We start from the raw sequence: 27,863 nt of genomic DNA on the forward strand, positions 1-27,863 counted from the left end.
CGATCACTCAGTAAAAAAACTGAATTATGATCATTAAAATTAAAAATATCGGAAGTAAATATAATGTGGGAGGACAATTGTTTTAGAATATTTATGAACTTTACCAAAAAATATGTTTGCTAAGGAACATACACGAACTGCAAAAATGTAAATGTAAAAAATATTAGTACGTTACTTGTGGTAGCAAGTGTAACATTGGTTGAGAGTACCAAAATTAGGATCAAGATATACAATTAAACAAATATTTAATTTCAATTGTTCATTTGTTCATTTTATCCGTGTAATTGTAATAATATTAAATTAGTAAATCTGAAAATAAAGATTGTGATTAATGTTATTTTTTTAAAATTTAACCCATATGATCTAATAACATGTATGGTCAGCTCGTACTGGACCATACCCGTATACTCATACGGTCCGACCGTACGAGTATACGTATACGGTCCGGACCGTACGCGTACGGTCCAAATACTCATATGGTCTTGAACATATACAGCAGTTATTTAGCAGATAGCCTTGCAGAACTTATAGTAAATATAGTAAAATGTCTATAAAGTTGAATAAGTCGAATGATGATTTTGCAAGATTTTCAGTTCATGAAGTTAGTAAAAGCAAGGGTAAAAACTCAAATAAGGAGTTGACAACTGATGGAAGAAGGAACCAAAGAGATCAGAAGCTCATTTGACCTATTCACTAACAATTATTATTCCCCTATTTTTTTTAACTGACAGCCATTGACAACAGACTTCACTTGTGGATCTTTTGTGTGCAGAACCATAAACAATAATGTTTCTGTTATCACATATATCTAGGGTTATTAGTACTCAACCTCTGCAATTGCCTTTTCTCAAAATATTTAAACAGAAATTTTTAGTGATTTTTTTAACTTTAGAAATTCACCATTGACACCTAATCAGCCAACAGTTTTAATCTGACAAAAGGCCATGATAGTACATGTAAATAGTAGATTATACTGTTAATTAATTGTCTTTAAAAATACAACTGTCCTGTAAAAATCATAATCAAGCAAATTGGTAAATAAGAAACCCAGGATAAATTGATAGGTTTTCAGCATGTCATTGCTTCAATAGAATTAATTTTCATGATTGAAAAAATCAGGTGGGGAATCCTGACTGATCAACAACAATCTTATTCTTCACTGAGAGTGAATGAAAAAGGACTACAATAATACAGAATTTACTTCAACCATGTCTATATAAAAAGAAGGAGATGTGGTATGATTGCCAATTAGAAAACTATTCACCAAAGTTCAAATGAATTGGATGTAAGCAATTATGAGCAACTGTACAACCTCAAAATGAGGGGAAAAAAAGGCCCCTCATGAAAATATCAAATAATACAATTGAGAAAACTTACAGCCTAAAATCGTATATACATGGTCAAAGGTAACTATTATTTCAATATTTCATATTACTAAAATTAAATAAAGGCAAGTTCAACATGTTAAATTAAGTCTTGACTAAAGGGGGAAGACAAAATAATCTCCATGGAAATTAGAAATGCCAGTGTTAATACAACTGCATATCAAATATCACAGAGATTAACTACAAATACTTCCCTTAAACTGAACTTATCAAGAACTATTACATGTAAATCAAGAAAAGTTTCAAAGTCATCGGAGGGGTTTGAAATGAGATATGCAAATTCTAAAACAGCTGCATGCCAGCAACTAATAGTTCCCCATGAACTGACCTAATCACAAATTAAAACATTATTGGACCAAAGCCGTGTCACTTTTCTAACGATGAAGAGAGACAAAAATGTTGTATATACGAGTTTATGAATTGCACAAATAAAATTAGTCATTGAGTCAAAAAAGGACCAATTAAAGTATGGTGGTTAAAGAGGAAAGGTTTTGGGAGGAAGGAGGTAATGATTATTTTTTTCTTGGGTGCCTGCAAAGTAGAATTTTATTGCTATTATAATATATATAAATCTTTGTCATAGAACTTGTACATTAGAATGATTAGAGATAGTCAAAAAGTATAAACTTATCGGGGCCTTTTATAGCTGACTATGAGGTATGGGCTTTGCTCATTGTTGAAGGCCGTACAGTGACCTATAGTTGTTAATGTCTGTGTCATTTTGGTCTTTTGTGGATAGTTGTCTCATTGGCAAATAACAAAATAAAATTCACTGAACATTGATGAATGATTTTAGTGCTAAAATCATCATGGCAAAAAATTACTTCATACAAATAAAAACATTCATAGGGAAGATTATTGATCTACTTGTACAATTTAGATTTGGATAAAATCTAATTGAAACAGACTTTTAGAGGTAAGTTATATTTATTAAAGATTATATTGTATTAATCAAACATTCGTGAATTCCAGCAAGTAAAACTTGTCACTTGTGGATTGGATGGTTTAGTCTTTACTCATTCAAAAAAAATGTTCCTGAAAAATTTCATTAGAATAATCAATAAAAGGTTGTTATATGTGCAAAGAGTGACTGGAAATAGAGATAGTTTAGTATTAAGCAGACTGGAAATAGAGATAGTTAAGTACTAAGCAGTTACTAGTCATCTTACCTTGTTCATGGAATCCTTCAGAGAAAAGAAAAGGTTAATTCATTAGTTAAGCAGTAACATGCTACACTTTAGTTTTTGTAGTATCATTTTATATCAAACCAGAAAATAGTGTTTCCAAGATAACAAAGTCACTGGCCATATTTCCTATATGTATATCTGTTCATGCTTTGTTATGGGAAAGAAAAAAACCCAATTCAGATCAAACAAGGAAATACAAGAAAATCAAATAGGACAGTGGTGATAAAGCAATAAATAATCAAGTTAGGAATGAATCAATATAAGATTATTACAAGTAAGATAAATGCAAACTTGGATTTAATTGTTTGCCATTTGAGGCATTTCTTTACATTTCTTGAGAATTAGTTTCATAATCTTTTGGCACTTTAGTATGTTTCTATCTTTCCAAATTCAAATTTCCCTGTTAATAACATGTATTTATTAAGTTTATTTCCCCAAAATTCAATTTGTTAAGAATTTTTTTTTTTATATCATCAAATTATTTACCCATACATCTTTTCTCTGTGTACAATTTCAATATTAAAGCTGCCCTCATATCAGGACTGATGTATGCATTTTGCTGTTAAATTATGTTTTGAGACAATGACATTTTGTAGACTTTGTTTTTGCTTTCAGCCATTGATTTAATTTTGGGAAAAAAGTCTGGAACACAAATAACTACCAGATCGGTCAAGGTAAAGGTGATGACATGATTTTGGTTTTTGCCACATCTTGATCTAATGATGGTCGATATGCATACAAAGCACAATCAGACAATGTTCATGTATTTGGTTTTGATGTTATATTGGTTATTCTCATCAGATTTTGTCTAATGCTTAGTCCGTTGCTGTGTGTGTTACGTTTTAATGTTGTGTCGTTGTTCTCCTCTTATTTTTAATGTGTTTCCCTCAGTTTTAGTTTGTTACCCCGATTTAGTTTTTTGTCTATAGATTTATGAGGTTTGAACAGCGGTATACTACTCACGGCTGGTAATCTACACACGCAGAACATTTGGTTCTGCAATAAAAACCGTGAGAGGATTTTCCGGTTGTGCTTGAGTGGAGTAATTGTCACCGCTTCAAAAGGTATGTGCATTTCTAAATCGTAATTTTCTTATTCAACTGATCAAAATATTGAAAATCGAAGAATACTATGCTGTGGTGAATACTTAAACGAAGACAAACATGTATTTCTTATTGCTCTACGTGGAGTTGAACTCCTATAAAATCAGTTGCCCCATGAGAAATTCTTAAAAAAGTGACATTTAAATTTTGAAATGTCTCTATTAACAGACCTATAAGTTCAAATTTACTTTTTTTTCTGCCAATGCGTATGAATGTCGTTTTGGGCGGCGTGTACGCTGATCGGTGTCGATAGACATCTTAATAAATTTTAAAACCTCATATTTTCATAATGTCATGCGTGAGGGGATTGGTTCTGATTGAGGACATCGTGAATGCGTGAGGGGAAGTGAACTCATATCTTTATATACAAGCTATATATATGAGTCGTTGAAAGTTGCCTTTAAATGGTTAGATTGTTCATGAAAAAATCACATTTGTGTGCATAAAGAAAAATTATGAGATAGAATTTTAAAATAACAATAAATCACCCAGTTTTCTTTATATGAATAAACAGTCTAACCAATTAGAATATGTCTCCAAATTCGTGGATTTGGGCAAATAATCGGTCTAGTTTACTACCACAATTTGATTTAATTAATATTGTAATTTTCATTTCTATTATCAAATGTTATAGCAATACAACAAATCTTATCTTGAATTCTATCTTAAGTCTGTCTTATTTGGCGTAAATTTTTTTAGAAATTCAAACGTGACGTCACTTTGTGAGTTGATCTCTTTGGTTAACTCGACTGTGAATTTGTATGTGCTGTTTTGGGTTGTTTTATGTATCCGTTTTTATCTTAAAATTAGTCACCACTTCGATTTTAGCATGTTTATTTATTTTATAGTCATTTTATTCAAAAGTATGAATTATTATAAATAATAAGGATGTTCTTATCCCAGGCAGATAACCCTACCCGTATTAGGCACAACTTTTTTGGAACTTTTGGTCTTCAATGTACTTGTTTTGGCATTCGAACTTTTTTCATCGTGTGGACGAAACGCACGTCTGGCGTATATATTTTTTTAAACCTGGTACCATTTGTTAGCTATGTTTTCTCTGTCCTATATGTGCTCTCATTTATTTGTATTGTAGTCCTCTCATGTAATGTTGTCATTTAAATATTATATTTAACATTTCCATAAAAGCGGAAGGTTTGGCATGCCAGAAAACAAGCGGTGCATCCCACCATTTTTTCTTAAAATATCCTGCGTCAAGTCGGAAAAATGGCCATTGCTATATTATATATATAGTCTGTTTCTGTGTGTGTTACATTTTCATGTTGTGTTTCTGTTGTGTCCTATAGTTCTCCTCTTATATTTTATGTGTTTTCCTCAGTTCTAGTTTGTAACCCGGATTTGTTTTTTTCTCTCAATCGATTTATGAATCTCGAACAGCGGTTTACTACTGTTGCCTTTATTAGGCACATATTTGAAATTTATTGGTTAGACTGTTTTTGGTGATTTGTTGTATAAATATATTATAAAATATTTAAACAAATATCGAAATTTGTGTTTTCACAATTAATTTTCTTAAAATAAGCAATTCAAGGGGCGATAACTCCTTTCGTAATAATATATATACTAGGTTGATAGGAAATTTTTAACTTTTATTTTTAGCAAGAAACACTACTTTCTTTTTCCTTTCCGTAAAACATAATTATTATAAAACCTATCGTCCCACAATTATTTTCAAAATTTCCTTCTCATAATTTTTTTTTTATGCACACAAATGTGTTTTTTTCATTAACTATCTAACCACATTTATGCAACTTTCAAAGACTTATAGCTTGGATATGAAGATATGATTTCACGTCCCCTCACGCATTCACGATGTCCTCAAACAGAACCGATCCCCTCACGCATTACATTTAATGAAAATATGCGTTTTTTAGATTTACTGAGATGTTTATGAACACCGGACAGCGTACACGCCGCCCAATACGACATTCATACCATTTGACTGAATAAAAAGTAAATTTGAACTTGTAGGTCTGTAAATAGAACCATTTCAAAATTTATATGTCACTTTTTTAGGCAATTTCTCGTGGGGCAACTGATTTTGTAGGAGTTCAACTCCACGTACAATAGTAAATGATACATGTATCTCTTCGTTAAAGTATTCACCACAGCATAGCATTCTCCGATTTTCAATATTTTGATCAGTTGAATAAGAAAATTACGATTTAGAAATGCGCATACCTTTTGAAGCGGTGACAATTACTCCACTCAAGCACAACCGGAAAATCCTCTCACGGTTTTCATTGCAGAACCAAATGTTCTGCGTGTGTAGATTACCAGCCGTGCTACTGTTGCCTTTATTTAAGCTTTTTATTTTTTTTATTTGAGAAGAGGCTTTCTGTTTTAAATTTTCCATGGAGTTCTATTTTATTATTGTACTTGTTACTATCACACTTGAAAGTCCTATTGCATCATGCATCAGCATATCAAAATTAGTCAACCAGTAGTTTACAGTATAAAAGGTTAAAAATCAAGGTTTTACTATCATAATGATCTAAAGTCAAATTGACCAGGCAGAACAAGGTTTCTGCATACAAATCAAACAAATGTCAAAGTAACCTTATTTTGATATATAACCCCCTCCCCCTTCCATGATACATCAGCTGAAGTTCTATAAAACAAAAGTTATGCATTGGAGTCGGTTTCACAAACAAACTTACAACTAAGATTGATTGTAAGTCATAAACAATTCAGTATACTTAAGATCAATCTTAGTAGTAAGTCTGTTTGTGAAACCGACTTCTGGACACAAATCAGACCATGGTTTACTATAATAGTCAATAGAGCAGAGTGACAATATGATGCTTCTACATGCAAAGTTATTTGAACACAAATCAAGCAATGTTTTATTTTAGGGATAAAAGGTCAGAGTTACCTGAAAGTATATTGCTTCTGCATACAAAGTTTTGTTGATATAAGTACTACAGTACAAAATTATGCACAGAACATAAATGAGACAATATTTTACCACACAGACAGTGCCAGGTCAAAGGTAAGTCATGGTCAGAGTGACCTTACTTTAATATATTACACACATGATGCAAATAAATACTAAGTTGGTTAACAAACGTTTTATGGTACAAAAATTATGAGCAAGATCCCAGTTGAACAAGGATTTACTTTAATTCGAGTCGAGTTCAAGATCAGAGTAACTTAACTATGGTATATGACATGTTCCAAACTCATGAAACATCAGCATATATCAAGCTTGATTTACCTATATTCAATGGAACAAAAGTAATGTTCTAGACACAAATCAGAACAAACAAATAGACAGACAGACAGACACTGGTGATTCCTTTATATGCTTAAAATTCTTTATGGTTAGTATAAAAAGTACCAGTGTTTCCTGGCTATTCCTACAAAGTGACAGTCTCAAACCTATGAAATATTTTTTTAAACTTTCTTCGGTATATAAAATATTCTAAATTATTCTTACTGCAATTGAGAAACATCTTTTTCTAGTTGCAGCAACATTATTATATTAAACTTTACATATATTGCTTTTTGATACAAGTACTACACATTTAAAAAAACCCAGTATCAATGATTTACTGTCTTAAATTTAGTTTTATATCTTTTGTTATAATATGCCACACTTTAAACACTCTGAAGTAAAAAAAAAAATACAATGTATAGTGTATGTCAACTGATCAACCAGGTTATGATTTATATTCTAATTTACTCCCATGTCATATGCAGATATAAATGAACAAAGATACATTAACAAATATGATGAAAGTCAGATATACCTATTTATTCTATACTCAGTGATCTGGAAGGACGTGCGCTCTGTACCTATAGCGTTTATCAACCAGATATGGCGTATATAGTGACCAATGTTAGCGCCCATGTGGCGCACAATATTTTTCACTTCATTTCAAAATGTTTAGATATCGTCAAATGGATTTCCGATCGTCATAATTTGTGTTTCTTGCCGCCATGTGTGTGTACACAACTGTGTAATGTTCCTCCAATGATAGGAGCACTTTTATATTTTTGGGGTGTTTTCCTATGGTAATAATAGAACCATGTCGTATAACTGATTACCCAAACTAGCCTGTGTCACTCACCTTGGTCTATGTGCATATGGTTTCATGACAAAATTGTGTTTTAGTGATGGGGATGTGTTTGTAGATGTTACTTAACTGAACATTCTTGCTGCCTACAATTATCTCTATCTATAATGAACTTGGCCCAGTAGTTACAGTGGAAAATGTTTTGTAAAAATTTACAAAAATTTACAAAATTTATGAAAATTGTTCAAAATTGAATATAAAGGGCAATAACTCCGTAAGTGGTCAATTGACCATTTGGTCATGTTGTCTTATTTTTAGGTTTTACTTTGCTGTACATTATTGCTGTTTACAGTTTGTCTCTATCTATAATAATATTCTAGATACCCCAATGATGATTGTTGTGAAGTTTGGTTAAATTTGGCCCAATAGTTTCTGAGGAGAAGATTTTTGTAAAAGTCAACGACGACAGACGCCAAGTGATGATCATTCATGATATATTTTTTATAAACAACTTTAAATTTGAAATTTGGCTAGTACAGACAAAATTTTTTCTCTAATCATCTATACTATTAAACGAGAAGACCTCATTTTGTGTGTCGCTTCTCTTCCTACCACAATAAATCAATCATCATGCCTCTGTGTCCTATAGGTAACATGCATAGTCGCATTTGTCATCCATTCTTATGATTATTCAGATTGAGTTATTTTGGGAGAAAAACGGCAAAAAAGGAGTCCGGTTATGATTCCGTCATCACACTGAATTTTAGTCATAGATAAGACTTCCGGTTTGAAACATGCACAAATACAACAAATCATATGAAAGATAACAAAAATGAAAAATAAATAAGCCAATCAGAGCGTTCTCAATATCATGGTATTTAGATCGCAAGAACCCCAACTATTATACCTCCTTATAGAGAACATTTATTTTTCGCGTTTATCTACATGTACACTACATATGATAATACTACTTCAATATATAAAGACTTGCTGTATTCTGTCTACTGTTTTCTTTGAAAGGTTAACGTTTACTATCTAAGGGGTCATACCAGTTGCATATATATCAAAATAAGTAAAACATGTGACAAGACTTCCGGTTTGAAACATGCACAAGTACAACATATCGTATGATAGATAACAAAATGAAAAATAAATAAGCCATTCATAGCGTTCTCCATATCATGGTTTTTAGATCGCAAGAACCACAATTATTATACCTCGTTAGAGAGGAGAATTATTTTCGGCGTTTATTTACATGTAAACTACGATTATACTACTTTAATATATAGAGACTTTCTGTATTCTGTCAGGGACTTTCTATGTTAGTATAGAAAGTCCCTGATTCAGGTGTTTTTAAGCTCGGGATTTGGAGATTGAACCTTACGGAATCCGGGAATATATTTTTCGATTTCGGGATATGAATTTCTTTAAATTCTGCATCTCGGGATTTCATGATTTAAAGCCCGGGATTTCGGGATCAGGACCCCCCACGACCACCCCTCAAATTAACCTGAGTCAGTCTTAGTCATTTATACATGATTCATATCCTACCATTGGTATGTTAGTAAGTCTCTTAAAAGAAAAGGCACTGATGGATTGTCCTAGAAGCATATTTTATTAGATTAATAGTGGTCTATATATAAGCAGTTATATTTATTTCATGTTTGAAACGGTGCAAATTTTTTATTTGATTTGACTTTTAACAAAAGCATTGTAGCAAAGGAGAAGAATAATTGTGGTCTGAATCCAGAAACACGAAAATAATTGAATTTAACAGAAAGGAAACAAATATCTGACTTTGGGAAAAGGGAGAGGGCTTTTGATACCTTTCATGAAATTCTCCATACATAATATTTTTTACAAAAAATCATTCTACAACAATTCACAAGCTGTATATGCACGCGATTTCGCTGGTGTGTTTTAGTAATCTTTTAAGTTAGCTTAGCTTACTATTATTTCGTTTATAAAACCCCCAAAGCCTTTTTATAAATATAAGTTTTTGTCTCCATAAAAGGCACTTAACTATCCTTGTAAATTCCCCCCCCCCCCCCAATTTCTTTTCTCACATCCCCTTTTCCCTTATTCAAAAACTGATCTCAATTCAAATTTCTAATGGAGTTTGCAACAATAACTACTCATTTAAATACATCATAAAATATTAAAATGTAAAAACAGTGCTTGTAATCACTGAATGGCAAAGATTTATTAGTTGGTAGTAAAAGTGAATATACGTACATTGTATATTGTATAAAACAATAATTTAAGTTGATTCAATTATTATTCTGGACAAAGAAAGATAACTCCAATCAATTGAAAATTTCTTGCTATTGCACAATATTGTGCAATTGAAAATATTTGCTATTGCACAATACTGTGCAATTGAAGATTTCTTGCTATTGCACAATACTGTGCAATTGAAAATTTCTTGCTATTGCACAATACTGTGCAATTGAAGATTTCTTGCTATTGCTGAATACTGTGCAATTGAAAATTTCTTGCTATTGCACAATACTTAATATAACAAGAGGCTCTCAAGAGCCTGAATCGCTCACCTTAAATTTTTTGCTTAAATCTTCCATCAATGATTATTTTGGGTTTTCAATTTATATAAATGGTTCTTCAATTCTGTCATATCTTCTTCAAAAGCAAAAACAAGAGTGGACACACTGAAATGTCTCGTTTGTCTCGTGTTCATAATATAATTTATGATGAAAGTATAAAAAAACATTGTATACCCCAAGCATTACATTATTGCTGTTTACAGTTTATCTACATCTATAATAATATTCAAGATAATAACCAAAAACAGCAAAATTTCCTTAAAAATACCAATTCAGGGGCAGCAACCCAACAACGGGTTTGGTTAAATTTGGCCCAGTAGTTTCAGAGGAGAAGATTTTTGTAAAAGATAACTAAGATTTACGGAAAATGGTTAAAAATTGACTATAAAGGGCCATAACTCCTAAAGGGGTCAACTGACCATTTCGGTCATTTGACTTATTTGTAAATCTTACTTTGCTGAACATTTTTGCTGTTTACAGTTTATCTCTATCTATAATAATATTCATGATAATAACCAAAAACAGCAAAATTTCCTTAAAATTACCAATTCAGGGGCAGCAACCTAACAACGGATTGTCCGATTCATCTGAAAATTTCAGGGCAGATAAATCTTGACCTGATAAACAATTTAACGCCGTATCAGATTTGCTCTAAATGCTTTGGTTTTTGAGTTATAAGCTAAAAACTGCATTTTACCCCTATGTTCTATTTTTAGCCATGGCGGCCATGTTTTTTGAAGAAATGGGAATTAAAACACAAACTTTATTCTAGATACCCTAGGAATCAATCAGATGAAGTTTGGTTTGAATTGGTTCAGTAGTTTCAGAGGAGAAGATCTTTGAAATAGTTTACAACGGACAGACGACGACGGACGACAAGTGATGGCAAAAGCTCACATTTCCTTTTGGAAAGGTGAGCTAATAATTTTGGATCCTGATTTGAACCGACTTGAAAACTGGGCCCATAATCAAAAATCTAAGTACATGTTTAGATTCAGCATATCAAAAAAGCTCCAGAATTAAATTTTTGTTAAAATCAAACTTAGTTTAATTTTGAACCCTTTGGACTTTAATGTAGACCAATTTGAAAACGAGACTAAAAATTAAGAATCTACATACACAGTAAGATTTGGCATATCAAAGAACCCCAATTATTCAATTTTTGATGAAATCAAACAAAGTTTAATTTGGACCCGATTTGGACCAACTTGAAAATTGGGCCAATAATAAAAAATCTAAGTACATTTTTAAATTCAGCATATCAAAGAACCCCAAGGATTCGATTTTTGTCAAAATCAAACTAAGTTTAATTTTGGACCCTTTGGACCTTAATGTAGACCAATTTGAAAACAGGACCAATAAAGGGCTGCGCTTTAACGCATGATACGCCCGTTGCTCTTTTAACTTGTCTTTTATGCTTTAAATGAATTCATATGATCAACTAGAAATATATACAAATCAAAAGGGATGTTACATTAATATATTCACCAAAGTTTCATAAAATCCCCCTTTTTTAAGTATAAAAATTCATTAATTAAGAAAACGTCAAATCTAAAATTTATGAAAATGGAAATTCATAACACAGAAATGTAAAATCTGAAATAATAAAAATTGAAAGGGAGCTTACATCAATAGATATAAACAATTCACCAAAGTTTCATGGACATTGGTGAAAGCCTTTTTGAATTATTGTCCGAAGTGTTGAAAATCCCCCTTTTTTTTATGAATAAAGCCCCATAAATCCAAAACTTAAAATCTGAAATTTATAAAAATTGAAAGGGAGCTTACATCAATAGATATAAACAATTCACCAAAGTTTCATGGACATTGGTAAAGCCTTTTTGAGTTATTGTCCGAAGTGTTGAAAATCCCTCTTTTTTTATGAATAAAGCCCCATAAATCCAAAACTTAAAATCTGAAATTTATAAAAATTGAAAGGGAGCTTACATCAATAGATATAAAAAATTCACCAAAGTTTCATGGACATTGGTGAAAGCCTTTTTGAGTTATTGTCCGAAGTGTTGAAAATCCCCCTTTTTTATGAATAAAGCCCCATAAATCCAAAACTTAAAATCTGAAATTTATAAAAATTGAAAGGGAGCTTACATCAATAAATATAAACAATTCACCAAAGTTTCATGGACGTTGGTGAAAGCCTTTTTGAGTTATTGTCCGAAGTGTTGAAAATCCCCCCTTTTTTATGAATAAAGCCCCATAAATCCAAAACTTAAAATCTGAAATAAAAAAAAAATGAAAGGGAGCTTACGTCAATAGATATAAACAATTCACTTAAGTTTCATGGAAATTGGTGAAAGTGTTTTTGAGTTATTGTCCGAAGTGTGGACGACGGACGGACGGACAGACAACGGTATACCATAATACGTCCCGTCTGAAAGACGACGGGCGTATAAAAATTAAGAATCTACATACAGTTAGATTCGCCATGTCAAAGAACCCCAATTATTCAATTTTGGACCCTTTGGGCCCCTTATTCCTAAACTGTTGGGACCAAAACTCCAAAAATCAAACCCAACCTTCCTTAAGTGGTCATTAACCTTGTGTTTAAATTTCATAGATTTCTATTTACTTAAACTAAAGTTAGAGTGATAGCAATATACGACGAAAAATTAAAATTTTTGTGGTTGTATAAAAATCTAAGTACATGTTTAGATTCAACATATCAAAGAACCTCAAGAATTCAATTTTTGTTAAAATCAAGCTAAGTTTAATTTTGGACCCTTTGGACCTTAATGTAGACCAATTGGAAAACAGGACCAAAAATTAAGAATCTGAATACACGGTTAGATTTGGCATATTAAAGAACCCCAATAATTAAATTTTGATGAAATCAGACAAAAAAAAAGTTTAATTTTGGACCCTTTTGGCTCATAATTCGTTGGGACCAAAACTCCTGAAATTAATCCAAACCTTCCTTTTGTGGTCATAAACCTTGTGTTGAAATTTCATAGATTTCTATAAACTAATACTAAAGTTATTGTGCAAAAACCAAGAAAAATGCTTCTTTGGGACCTGTTTTTTGCCCTTAATTCCTAAACTGTTGGAACTAAAACTCCCAAAATCAATCCCAATCTTTCTTTTGTAGTCATAGACATTATGTTAAAATTTCATAGATTTCTGTTTACTTATTCTGAAGTGTTAGTGGGAAAACTAAGAAAATGCTTATTTGGGCCCTTTTTGGCCCCTAATTCCTACACTGTTGGGACCAAAACACCCAAAATCAATCCCAACCTTTCTTTTATGGTCATTAACCTTGTGTTTAAATTCATAGATTTCTATTTACTTAAACTAAAGTTAGAGTGATAGCAATATACGACGAAAAATTAAAATTTTTGTGGTCGTATAAAAATCTAAGTACATGTTTAGATTCAACATATCAAAGAACTTCAAGAATTCAATTTTTGTTAAAATCAAGCTAAGTTTAATTTTGGACCCTTTGGACCTTAATGTAGACCAATTGGAAAACAGGACCAACCAGATGCTCCGCAGGGAGTAGCTTTATACGACCGCAGAGGTTGAACCCTGAACGGTTTGGGCAAGTATGGACACAACATTCAAGCTGGATTCAGCTCTAAATTTGGATTGTGATTAAATAGTTGACACAGCATAGGTTTCTGACACAGAATGAATGTGTTCTAATGAACTTAAAATTTTTGTTTTCTCTTAGAGCAATTCACTATGCTGTTGAATATTAATCCTCTCAAAAAAATGTTTGAAGAAATTTTCTTTTTTATTTATGAAATTTCAAATGAGAAAAATTGAACCCAATTTTTTCAATCACATCCCCTTTTCCCTTATTCCAAAACTAATCTCAATTAAAATTTCTAATGGAGTTTGCAACAATAACTACTCATTTAAATACATCATAAAATATTAAGATGTAAAAAAACTGCTTGTTATCATTGAATGGTAAAGATTATTTTAATTTATCAGTTGGTAGTAAAAAGTGAATATACATTGTATATTGTGTATAACAAAGATTTAAGTTGATTCTGGACAAAGAAAGATAACTCCAATTAAAAAAAAATCTTGCTATTGCACAATATTTTGCAATTAGATATTTCTTGCTTACTATTCTGGACAAAGAAAGATAACTCTAATTAAAAAAAATTTTGCTATTTCACAATATTGTGCAATTAGATATTTCTAGCCATTGCGCAATACTGTGCAATTGAAAAGACTTGCTATTGCACAATACTTAATATAATAATTTTAGATCCTGATTTGGACCAACTTGAAAACTGGGCCCATAATAAAAAATCTAAGTACATTTTTGGATTCAGCATATCAAAGAACCCCAAGATTTCAATTTTTGTTAAAATCAGACTAAGTTTAATTTTGGACCCTTTGGACTTTAGTGTAGACCAATTTGAAAACAGGACCAAAAATGAAGAATCTACATACACAGTTAGATTTGGTATATCAAAGAACCCCATTTATTCAATTTTTGATGAAATCAAACAAAGTTTAATTTTGGACCCCGATTTGGACCAACTTGAAAACTGGGCCAATAATCAAGAATCTAAGTACATTTTTAGATTCAGCATTCAAAGAACCTAACTGATTCATTTTTTGTCAAAATCAAACTAAGTTTAATTTTGGACACTTTGGACCTTAATGTAGACCAATTTGAAAACGGGACCAAAAGTTAAGAATCTACATACACAGTCATGACAGTTAGATTCGGCATATCAAAGAACCCCAATTATTCAATTTTGATGAAATCAAACAAAGTTTAATTTTGGACCCTTTGGGCCTCTTATTATGTTGGGACCAAAACTCCCAAAATCAATACCAACCTTCCTTTTATGGTCATAAACCTTGTGTTTAAATTTCATAGATTTCTATTTACTTATACTAACGTTATGGTGCGAAAACCAAGAAAAATGCTTATTGGGTCCCTTTTTGGCCCCTAATTCCTAAACTGTTGGGATCTAAACTCCCAAAATCAATACCAACCTTCCTTTTGTAGTCATTAACATTGTGTTTAAATTTCATTGATTTCTATTTACTTAAACTAAAGTAATTGTGCGAAAACCAAGAATAATGCTTATTTGGGCCCTTTTTTGGCCCCTAATTCCTAAACTGTTGAAACCAAAACTCCCAAAATCAATCTTAACCGTTCTTTTGTGATCATAAACCTTGTGTCAAAATTTCATAGATTTCTATTAACTTAAACTAAAGTTATAGTGCGAAAACCAAGAAAATGCTTATTTGGGCCCTTTTTGGCCCCTAATTCCTAAAATGTTGGGACCAAAACTCCCAAAATCAATACCAACCTTCCTTTTGTGGTCATAAACCTTGTGTTAAAATTTCATAGATTTCCATTCACTTTTACTAAAGTTAGAGTGCGAAAACTAAAAGTATTCGGACGACGACGCAGACGACGACACAAACGTGATAGCAATATACAACGAAAAAATTTTCAAATTTTGCGGTCGTATAAAAATTAAGAATCTGAATACACGGTTAGATTTGGCATATCAAAGAACCCCAATAATATATTTTTGATGAAATCAAACAAAAAAATAGTTTAATTTTTGGACCCTTTTGCCCCAAAATTCGTTGGGACCAAAACTCCTGAAATTAATCCAAACCTTCCTTTTGTGGTCATAAACCTTGTGTTGAAATTTCATAGATTTCTATAAACTAATACTAAAGTTATTGTGCAAAAACCAAGAAAAATGCTTCTTTGTGACCTGTTTTTTGCCCTTAATTCCTAAACTGTTGGAACTAAAACTCCCAAAATCAATCCCAATCTTTCTTTTGTAGTCATAGACATTATGTTAAAATTTCATAGATTTCTGTTTACTTATTCTGAAGTGTTAGTGGGAAAACTAAGAAAATGCTTATTTGGGCCCTTTTTGGCCCCTAATTCCTACACTGTTGGGACCAAAACACCCAAAATCAATCCCAACCTTTCTTTTATGGTCATAAACCTTGTGTTTAAATTTCATAGATTTCTATTTACTTTTACTCAAGTTAGAGTGCGAAAACCAAATGTCTTGGGACAACAACAACCACGCCAATGTAATACCAATAATATGACCAAAATTTTTTCAATTTTTGCAGTTGTATAAAAACCAAAGCCTTTTATGAATATAAAAATAGTATTTGTCTCCATATAAGGCGCTTAACTGTCCTTGTCATTTTTCTTTGGTCTTTGGCTCGTTTTGATATTTTGTAAACATGCCTTCAGCGAATTGTTGTTTTGTTCTATCAATTAATGATACTCTCTACTGTTATTCTTGTCATTGGGATGAAGTAATAATAATACAAGAAGTGCATAGGAAATGCCAGAAACATCCTTTAATACAGAACGTCTGCAATAAGTATGGAAGTGACGAAGACTCAAATTTAATGTAAAAATAACATGAACAAGGCAACAGTACCAGTTTTAACATTGTAAACAAAGGTAATTCTAAATATTGTCCGGTTTGGAAGAAGTTATTGTATATTCATTGAAATTAAAATTAATAAAATCACAAGAACAATATCCAAGATATTAATTAGTATCATAAAGGTAAGTACCACCACCTCTTTGCTGAAATATACACTTTTTTTTACTCTAGTCAATTCAAATGGCCCACTCATTTGACAACATGGCCCATCATTTTTTTAAATGGCCCATTGAATTAATTTTTTGGGGGCCCTGGGCCCATTGAGAAAAACTCCTTCCAGATCACTGTATACTAAGAAGTAAATAAAGATAAATTGCTTGTGTAATACAGTCAAAGGCAATAGTGCTGCATTAGCTATCCCTGATGATATCGATATCAAATCAGTATTGGTTGAAAAGGTTTCATCACACCTTTAATTGGTATGCGGTAACGTCATCAATTTCAGTCCCTGTTACAAAGGCTTTATCAAACCCATACTCTGTAAGACGTCAAGTCAAACCCCTCATTTGTATTATGTCATGTCAAACCAATAATCTGTATGACATCATGTCAAACCTCTCATCTGTAAGAGGTCACGTCAAACCCCTAATCTGTATAACAGCATTTCACATAAAAAAGACAAACATGATGATGAGGAATACATAAGTGTATTTTTAATAAGGCTTTTTCAATATCAAACAGACACATGAAGAACCCAAGAGCTCTATATTATTTTTCATATACTTAAGAGCAAATTACTTATAATTTTTAGTCTGATAATAGAACTAAATTTATGTGAATTGGTGTTAGGGGCTGATTCATCGTGCCTTTCATTATAGCTCTTACTTGACACCATTTGCGAGTATGGTCTTGAGAAACTATGATAGTCCATCGGAAGGGGGAGATAAATGGCTGATCCGTATGATAGTCCATCAGAAGGGGGAGATAAATCCGTGTTAAGAGAAAGCAATAAGACACCCTTGTAGATTTCGATAAAGAACAGGCTAATGCCACTACAAGCTAGGCAGCACTCACACCCGCAAAGTTGACAGGGATTAATATAAGTTGTAATAACTTGTTTCCCAATCCACTATAAATAAATGTGTTTAAACTAAACATTATAACATGACATGCTGGCGTTACTCAGCAAATTTCGCAAAAAACCCTCAATGGTGTGTTTTCAGTGAAAAACATTAGAAAGTTAGGGTACAAAACCATTATTAGGAAACAGAAAAATAATTATGCAGAATTGCTTAGATTTTAGTTTTCTATGTTGTGTCTTGTGTACTATTATTTGTCTGTTTGTCTTTTTCATTTTATGCCATGGTTTTGTTAGTTTATTTTTGATCTATGAGTTTCACTATCTCTTGTATCTTTCGACCTTCTTTTACAATGAATTATAGCTTAGACAGTGACTAGATAGGAAATAAGCCTTTTTGTTGAAATTTTACGTTCCTGTGTTTCATTCATGACATCACAAATAGAACTTTTTTATTTTACAGGAAAAATTAATAAATTTCCTTTGATTATTGGACAGGAAACATAGAGCATATACTTCAACCAAAAAGATCTTTTAAAATATTGTTTGTAAATACATTTTACATATCTCATTTGAATATTTAGTTTATCGACGTCTGCGCTCTATGTTTCCTAGTACTAAATTTGGTTAAAATTTTGTCAAAAGCTCTTCTCTTGACCTAGTTGGGATGCAAAAATCAACCCTTTAGAAGAAAAATTTGACACAAAAAGTTATTTTTAACTTTCTCACATGTCTTTTAGTCAACATTAAACAATTATTTTCAAGTAACATTGAATTTTATCATCAGGGTCAATTATGGCCTTTACCAAACTTACTCATTTAGAAAGTTAATTTACAAATAATTTACAAATAATTTAAAAATTTTCTGAACAATAAATATGGTATGAGAAAACAGTCATAATTGCCAGTCATGTCCTAAATTGTAAGCTATTTGTCCTAAACTATTAAATGGGATTTAGGGCAAATTTTCTTTTTGAACAGAAATAATTGTATAGTTATTCGTGTAGTGATTTATTTTTTTCCTTTTTGTCACTTATCACAGCTTCAGATTGAACCCGATCTTAATAATTTACGACGAAAAATATCTGCTCCAAAAAATTTATAACATTGCCTAATTGCTTTACAAAATTGCACAAATCCCCAATTTTCAGCCTCAATTTTCTCGAAAAACAAGCACGGTGACCTATGTTTTATTTTGTGTTTTATTTTTTAAAGCGCCAAGGCCTACAACATATTACAAAATTATAAAAATGACATTTTATCTAGAAACTGTATTGGATATGACCTTAATGGAACATTTTTCCATTTAAATCACAGCTTCCAAAACATGTTCACATGGTTAAGTAATTAAAAATTTTATTAGTTATTATTTCATTGCTCTAAGCTTTTGACAAATTTGTGAAACACTGTCTTAATTTCTTTTCTTATTGATATTAATAACATTTCATACAATGTACTACATTAGATTATCATTACATGCATAATATCATCTTCGCCCTAAAACATCATTTCTCAGTTTATATTCTACAAATGGAGGTATTTCTCTAACTATACAGCCCTTACATGTCTGATTATTACTTCACATCAATAAAATTAGAGTATAATAAAATAAAGTTAAACAGTTTAAGGAAGTATAGATGAAAAAAAATAATGTTCAATTATTTAATTTATTATTGTATTAAGGTAGAACCAGATGCTCCACATGGCGCAGCTTTGTACGACCACAGAGTTCGAACCCTGAACATTGGGGCAAGTATGGACACAACGTTCAAGCTTGATACAGCTCTGAATTTGGATTGTGATTAAATAGTTGACACAACACAGGTTTCTGAGACATAATGAATGTGGTCTAAGAACTTAAACTTAAAAACTTTAAATTTTAAATTGGACATTACTTATTATGGTCCAATATCCAAAATCTAAAAAAAAAATTCGATTTGTGATGAAATCAAATAAAGTTCAATTTTGGACTATTTAGACCTGAATAAGAACCAATCTGATAACCAGGCCCAAACATCAAAAATCTAAATACATGGTTAGATTAAGCATATATCAAAGAACTCCATATATACAATTTTTGTTGAAATCAAACAAAGTTTAATTTTGGACCGCAATTTGGACCAACTTGACAACTTGGCCTATAATCAAATATCTAAATACAGGTTTAGATTCAGCATATCAAAAAACCCAAAGAAATCAATTTTTGTTGATATCAAACAAAGTTTAATTTTGGACCACGATTTGGACAAACTTGAAAACTGGGCCTATAATAAAAAATCTAAGTACATATTTAGATTCAGCATATCAAAGAACCCCAAGGATTCAAATTTTGTTGAAATCAAACAAAGTTTAATTTTGGACCACGATTTGGACCAACTTGAAAACTGGGCCCATAATAAAAAATCTAAGTACATGTTTAGAATCAGCATATGATATCAAAAAACCCAAAGAAATCAATTTTTGTTGAAATCAAACAAAGTTTAATTTTGGACCCCATTTTGGACCAACTTGTAAACTGGGCCAATAATCAAAAATCTAAGAACATGTTTAGATTCAGCATATCAAAGAACCCCAAGAATTCAATTTTTGTTAAAATCAAACTTAGTTTAATTTTGGACCCTTTGCACCTTAAGGCAAAGTGTACGTAATTGCGTACACTTCGCCTAAAGGTCCAAAGGGTCCAAAATTAAACTAAGTTTGATTTTAACAAAAATCTAAAATTGCACGCCTCTAGCGGAATACGGGATTAAAAACATTAGTCATTAGTTACGCAAGTTATCTCCCTTACACCAAGAAAGGACACACGAAAGAGAAACTACTTTCTGCGGTCTATAATGAATCCAACAAGCACGCCTGTGCTGTCTTAAACCTCATAGAAATTATCTAAATAGCTCAAATTAGAAATCACAGCATTCTGTACGTTGTTCTGTTTGTAGCCTGACTTAAAAACACTGTTTTTTGGTTTTTTTTAGAAGCGTAGGAGAAGGCATTTCGTGTTTATGATATCAACAGAAAGAAAAAACGCCTCACAACAAAATTATAAACAAATAAACATGTAACAATTTTTCTTCTATTGATATCAAATTAATTAAAATGAAAACTGAATTGACCCAACAATATCGTTTTAAAAAGCCGTAGTCTTTTGAACGAAAAACACAGTACTCAACGTTTTATAATAGGTTACAAATAATTAATGAAAGATGTGTGAATTTAATTGTTTAATTAAAAAGACGTTGAAATGTTCGTATTTTGTGCAATTGAAAATTTAAGGACATGATTTATATTCATATAAGATATCAGACGATACCAAGAGAATAATTTGACCACTAGTGCAAAACTTACCAGTCAGAAGAACAAAGACGGAAACAAACAAAAAATAAACAAATTATGCCCCAAAAATTACTCAGTAACTTGAAAGTTGTCTCGCTCTAACATTTATCTTAAAATTAGTAAAAAGTGTGTCATTCAACTCCTAGTTTTCAACTTTTTCTACATGTGCAGAAAATAAACAGGTGTCTTCTATTCCGTCCGCAATTTGGAAAACTAAATCTAAATTTAGAACCATATTGAAATTGAAAGGATCTGGATCCCTCCTTCCCTCCTCCCTCTATAATGGTTAAAGAAAAGAGGTCAGGGAAGTTTTGAGATACCTGTAACTGCAATTTAGTATTTAGTGGAATGAGAGGTGAAATGTATTCAGACTATAACATTTGGAATTTTTTTTAAATTTTACTGCAATGACCTCGATGATTATTTATGAGGATCTTGCACTCGGTCAGCTCTAGGTTTTCACCTAGTTCATGATCATACAAGAATTGAGAAGCCTGTGGTTTACTAGTCTTATAATATGAGACTTTGGAGTTCATATAATTTACATTCAACGTTTTTTATCGAATATTTCAAGGCTTTTTGACTATCAATGTTGACCCCCCCCCCCCCAATTGATTGAATAAAATGAATGGATTGCCACCCCTAATTCAAAGTCCTATAAACTGACTGGTATTCGAGTTTGATAAAAGAAATAATTGGTATCTCTGACTCATATTGATTCAATACCGTAATGCTGAAAAACAATCATTTGTTTCCACGAATTTTAGAACAGCTAGAAATATATTCCTGAGTTTCAATTTGAGTAACTCGAATAATTCAAGCTCTTTCCATGTCAGATTTTCTCCCACACGAGAAATGTAGCATTCGTACATTAGCTGAATAATACGACTGAATTATTCGGGTTACAATTTGTGTAAATCCCGAATGCACATAAAAGTAAAGGTCCAGCCTGACTTTCGGAAAAGGACTTTTGCAGATTTCAGATTGATTTCCAGAAATAAAAATCATACAAAAATGTTTCACGCAAATATTCATCTTCAGACGTGTAAAGTTATACAACGGTTACTAGCCGGTCTGGATTGTAAAAAAAAGAGTGCATGCAATGCATAAAATATATAATGTCGTGGCTCAGGGATGTGTTGATTTATAGAGATGCTTATGCGGCACAAAGATAAGATTAATTTACCCAAATGTAATAAGAATTACCACACAACTTAAATTTACTTAAATATTGATTTGTTATCCTGTGCCAGACAGATGGCTGATATTCTGAGAAGAGACCTTGATGAAATTAAGCTTTATGGGAACAAAGATTTTGAAAACACCTCGCAGTGTTTAGAATTTAACAAAAATAAGGCACCAAGGTAGAAAATAGTTCTAGTTCATAATGAAGAAAATGTCAACCGTTTTCTAGCTTGGCGATCTCCGCACGCACCCGAATATAATAGACAAATACAATACAATAGTACACAAAACGTAACATAAAGAACTAAAGACCAAGCAACACGAACTCTCAACAAAACGGTATATATTTCATACAAGTATAGAACTATATGAAGCGTCATAACTGTTGCGACATGGTCAATAACGTTGTCGTTGTTTTTTGTTTTTTTTACACTCAAGATTAAACTTTAACAGAGTATAGCTTGAAAAGTAGCATGGTTGCTAAGGACTTTCTTTGCACCAATCCATTCCTCGGACATTTTAGAATCGTCTTATAATTTAAAAAGAAATCAATTGTCTAATATTATAGAAAATCTTTGAAATGTAACAATTCCTGCCGAATTTCACGATTTTCCCTATATATCCTTTGAAATTTTGGTGTATGATGCTGTTAACTTCAACAGCTCGTATCTCAAAAACGAAAATTGTAACCCCCTTTTTTTATTTTATTTTCGGATTTATTTTTGCAAGCAGAATCTACATGTAAAATTTTTAAAAAATCTATAGTGTAGTTTAATCACGTAATGTAGACCAATTAGATTCTACATATCAAAGAACCCCAATTATTCTATTTTTGATGAAATCAAACAAAGTTTAATTTTGGACCCTTTGGGCCCCTTATTCCTAAACTGTTCGGACCAAAACTCCCAAAATCAATCCCAACCTTCCTTCAATGGTCATAAACTTTGTGTCAAAATTTCATTGATTTCTATTTACTTATACTAAAGTTATTGTGCGAAAACCAAGAATAATGCTTATTTGGGCCCTTTTTGGCCCCTAATTCCTAAACTGTTGGGACCCAAAACTTCCAAAATCAATCCCAACCTTCCTTTTATGGTCATAAACCTAGTGTTTACTTATACTAAAGTTATACTGTGAAAGCCAAAAGTCCTCCGACGCCGCCAATGGCGAAGACTACAGACGAAGCAAACGTTATACCAATATACAACCAAAAAATTTTCAATTTTTGCGATCATATAAAAATAATGAAATGTGACATTTCAATATGTATCTGAATTCAATTTGTTATAGATTTAATCTTTTTTACCCAAAAAAACTTAAATATAAGGAATAAATTTGAATGGTGACAAAAAAGGGGAAGTAACTCCAGTGTTGTAAACCAACAGTGAAATACACAAATCATTTACAACTTAACCTAAGGTAATTGGTGTTTATTAACAGTGTGTTTGACACCAAAGCTGTCAATTGAAGCCATGCACTTCATGGGTCACTAAATTTGACAGTTTACACAGCTAGCTGAACTTCCTGTTCATGGAAGAATTACGAATTTGCCGGTATTTCAACAGAAAATCACTTATGAAATCTATCGGGGGCTAAGAAATCCAGGTGAAAACCGGTCATTCTTTAGAGTTCTTGGTTGTCCCAGGTGATCCCTCAGAATTGTGAAAATCTCGGGTAACACCCCCAGAATACAGGTCAGTTAACAGGTAAGCATGTGCTAATTATTTACTAAGTCATACGTTTGCGTTAAAATTGTCTTCAGCAATTTTTTTTTGTAATCATAAAATGCAAATGGATTTCATGCTAAATTAAACGAGCACATTTATTATCTGTTATATTCAAACACTTCCTGTCAATTTGATAAACAAAACGGATGATGGAGAGGAATTGGGAATTATTCTTTTGAATACCAAACTCAGCACTTATGGGGTCAATATGTGTTCACTTTGTCTTCTCTACATGGAGACTACCATGATATACATCTATCACGGTTCCTGATCTTCCAGGTCAAGAAATAGAGCCAAACATCAAATTTGTTGTTCTTTTCAAATTTAATCATTTTTCTTGCAGCATCAAACCCTTTTGACCCACCATCCTTACCCCACCAATCCTCTCCTGTGATCATCTCCTATCTAAGTTTTATTGACATCAATATGCATCTGAAGCAGGGTTTACCTCATTTGCATATAATTTGAATATTTTTGCAAATGAACTAGAATTAGACATTTTCTGAAAAAAGAATTCAGCATAGAAAGAGTAAAATGTGTTCTACAGTTTTCAAATAAAGAATAAGAGATAAAATTCAAACCTCTGAATCATTGAGCTCATTGTCCAGGAAATCAAAACCTTTGATTGTCAGATTAATATCATTGACATTTGGGTCATTGTCACCTGCAATTATAAAAAGTATCTAAATGTTCACACTTTATGACACAACAGGCCTGACATTGATGCACTAACTAAATCCTTTGGTACCAGTAAAACAAATAAGTTGAAAATAGCCTTAATATCAGGAATGTAAAACTTTGTTAACCACTGTCACACAACACCTCTGTAATGACTGCTTGTATTAAGTCTGTGTACCATGAAAGCGTAAGTATGTCTATAATTACATCTAACAGGCTATTATTTGAACTTGGAATTATTTTTAATTATGGAATTTGCTTAAATTCTTGTATTGAAATTCTTAATGAATTCCATGTTTATTTTGTACTATAATGTTATGTGCTGCGCACAACACTTTCTATTACAAAGAAAATATTAAATTCTTGTATTGAAATTCTAAATGAATTCCATGTTTATTTTGTACTATAATGTTCTGTGCTGCGCAAAACACTTTCTATTACAAAGAAAATAGTATATTTTCACTAGAATGTACTGTGCCGCGCACAACACTATCTAACCAAAATACATTGTATGGAAAGTGTTATGAACCACTCAAAACATCATAACACCAAATAAACATGGAATTTATTAAAAAATTTAAACACAAGAAATTATGCAAATTCTATAATTAAAAATAATTCCAAGTTCAAATAATAGCCTGTTATCTACATCTTTTGTATCTGGTAGATACTTGTCTCATTGGCAATATGTCATCAAATATCAGATCTAAATAAAAGAAATATTCTGTAACGTTTTTTCCTTTTAAACATATTACTGAATTTGTTTCTTATTGAATATAAACAGTATATAACATTTGTTCCAGCAATATATCTTATGGTATTGTTTATTGACAAAGATTCCAGCAGAAATATGATGAATGAATACATCTCCTTATTTTTACAACCAGATGCTTCGCTGGGCATAATGTTGGACCCCGATTTGGACCAATTTGAAAACTGGGCCCATAATAAAAAATCTGAGTACATGTTTAGATTCAGCATATCAAAGAACCCCAAGAATTCAATTTTTGTTAAAATCAAGCCAAGTTTAATTTTGGACCCTTTGGACCTTAACGTAGACCAATTTGAAAACAGGACCAAAAATTAAGAATCTGAATACACAGTTAGATTTGGCATATCAAGGAACCCCAATAGTTCATTTTTTTATGAAATCAAACAAAGTTTAATTTTGGACCCTTTTGACCCCTAATTAGTTGCGACCAAAACTCCCAAAATCAATCCAAACCTTCCTTTTGTGGTCATAAACCTTGTGTTAAAATTTCATAGATTTCTATAAACTAATACTAAAGTTATTGTGCAAAAACCAAGAAAAATGCTTATTTGGGACCTGTTTTTTTGCCCCTAATTCCTAAACTGTTGGGACTAAAACTCACCAAATCAATCCCAACCTTCCTTTTGTGGTCATAGACCTTATGTTAAAATTTCATATATTTCTGTTTACTTATACTAAAGTTATTGTGCGAAAACCAAGACAAATGCTTATTTGGGCCCTTTTTGGCCCCTAATTCCTAAACTGTTGGGACCAAAACACCCAAAATCAATCCCAACCTTCCTTTTATGGTCAAGAACCTTGTTTTTAAATTTCTTAGATTTCTATTTACTTTTACTAAAGTTAGAGTACGAAAACCAAATGTCTTCGGACGACGACAACGACAATAGACGACGACAACGCCAACATGATACCAATATACGACCAAAAAATTTTTCAATTTTTGCGATCGTATTAAAATGCGTGAATGTGGTCCCTTTTTGCCCTTTATTTCTAGACTGTTTGCCCCATAACCCTTTAAATATATCCTAACTTTCTACTTATGATATTAAACATTGTGGAACAATTTCAGAACAATTGAAATACTTTACACAAGTTATTGTCCTGATACTAGATAAATGCTTTTTTGGGCCCCTTTGGGCCCCTAATTACTACACCTAAGGGACCATAACCCCCAAAATCAATCCAAAGCTTCGTGATTATGAACATTGTGTTAAAATTTTATTGTTTTTTATTTACTTATACTCAAGTTATTATCCGTAAACCATCCGTCTTCGGACGATGACAACAATGTGATACCAATATACAACTGCAATAATTTTGCGGTCGTATAAAAAGCTGCAAAAGTTTTCTAAAAATTACCAATTCAGAGGCAGCAACCCCACAACAGGTTCGCTGATAGGTCTGAAAATTTCAGGGCAAATTTTTCCTGTCAGAGTTTGCTCTAAATGCTTTGGTTTCTGAGATTTTAGCCAAAAACTGCATTTTAGCCTTTGTACAAATTTTAGATTATTCAATGTGTCTGTTTCATTCTGCCTGAAACTTTGAAATTATAAAATTTAAAGTATCGGTAATCATTTAGCCATGTCAGCCATCTTGGTTTGCAAGCTGAATCATTGGACACATCTTTTAAACTTGAAACCCTAATGATTGTGGACAAGTTTGGTTAAATTTGTCTTAGTAGTTTCAGAGGAGAAAATTTTTGTAAAACATTACAAAAATTTACGAAAAATTGACTATAAAGGGCAATAACTTGTTAAGGGGTCAACTGACCATTTTGGCTTTTTGACTTTTTTGTAGATATTTCTTTGTTGAACATTATTGCTGTTAACAGTTTATTTCTATCTATAATAATATTGAAGATAATAACCAAAAACGGCAAAATTTCGGGGTTGTCCCATCCATCTGAAAATTTCAGGGCAGATTAAGATCTTAGCCTGATTAACAATTTTACCCCATGTCAGATTTGCTCCAAATACTGTGATTATAGAGATATAAGCCAAAATCTACATTTTACCCCTATGTTTTATTTTAAACCATTGTGGCCATCTTGGTTGGTTGGCCGGGTCACTGGACACATTTTTCTAACTAGATACCCCAATGATGATTGTGGCCAAGTATGAATAAATTTGGCCAAGTAGTTTCAGAGGAGAAGATTTTTGTAAAAGTTAGCTCAAAATGTTAGAATATGCGAAAAATACACTGGCTACCAACAAATTAAAATCTGTCATTCTTTTATGAGGTGTAATTAAATGACAAAACCTACTTGATCCATTATCTGGTAGTGATGTTTCTTCGCCACTAGACACAACACTCTGTTGATGGTCCAAAGTATCACTTGACTGGCTAAATATTACCTGAAAAATCATAGTTAATCAGAGGATATATTCTGAATTCAAATTCTACATCTCATAGTTCATATCTTAACTACCCGGTATTTAGCTACTGTAAACAGGGAAAT

General features: G+C 31.9%; 1 protein-coding gene across 13 annotated transcripts in view; it reads right to left on the reverse strand.

The window, feature by feature from the left end:
- The window catches only part of LOC139486839 (protein furry-like), a 380,646-nt gene that overhangs the window by 82,608 nt on the left and 270,175 nt on the right, over positions 1-27,863 (reverse strand). For 7 of the 13 annotated variants that reach the window (XR_011655643.1, XM_071271853.1, XM_071271860.1 and 4 more), the window contains 3 exons: positions 27,669-27,759; positions 24,537-24,619; positions 2,555-2,569 (listed from right to left, as the gene is read on the reverse strand). Coding sequence is in view for 10 of the 13 variants with exons in the window: in XM_071271853.1 (XP_071127954.1) it covers positions 2,555-2,569; positions 24,537-24,619; positions 27,669-27,759 (189 nt within the window). In the remaining 3 variants the exon portion in view is untranslated. The remainder of the gene's footprint in view (positions 1-2,554; positions 2,570-24,536; positions 24,620-27,668; positions 27,760-27,863) is intronic. The other 6 variants (XR_011655645.1, XR_011655644.1, XM_071271861.1 and 3 more) reach the window with 1 other exon arrangement.

The sequence above is a fragment of the Mytilus edulis genome, chromosome 8, assembly GCF_963676685.1.
Source record: "Mytilus edulis chromosome 8, xbMytEdul2.2, whole genome shotgun sequence".
Classification (NCBI taxonomy): Eukaryota; Metazoa; Mollusca; class Bivalvia; order Mytilida; family Mytilidae; genus Mytilus; species Mytilus edulis.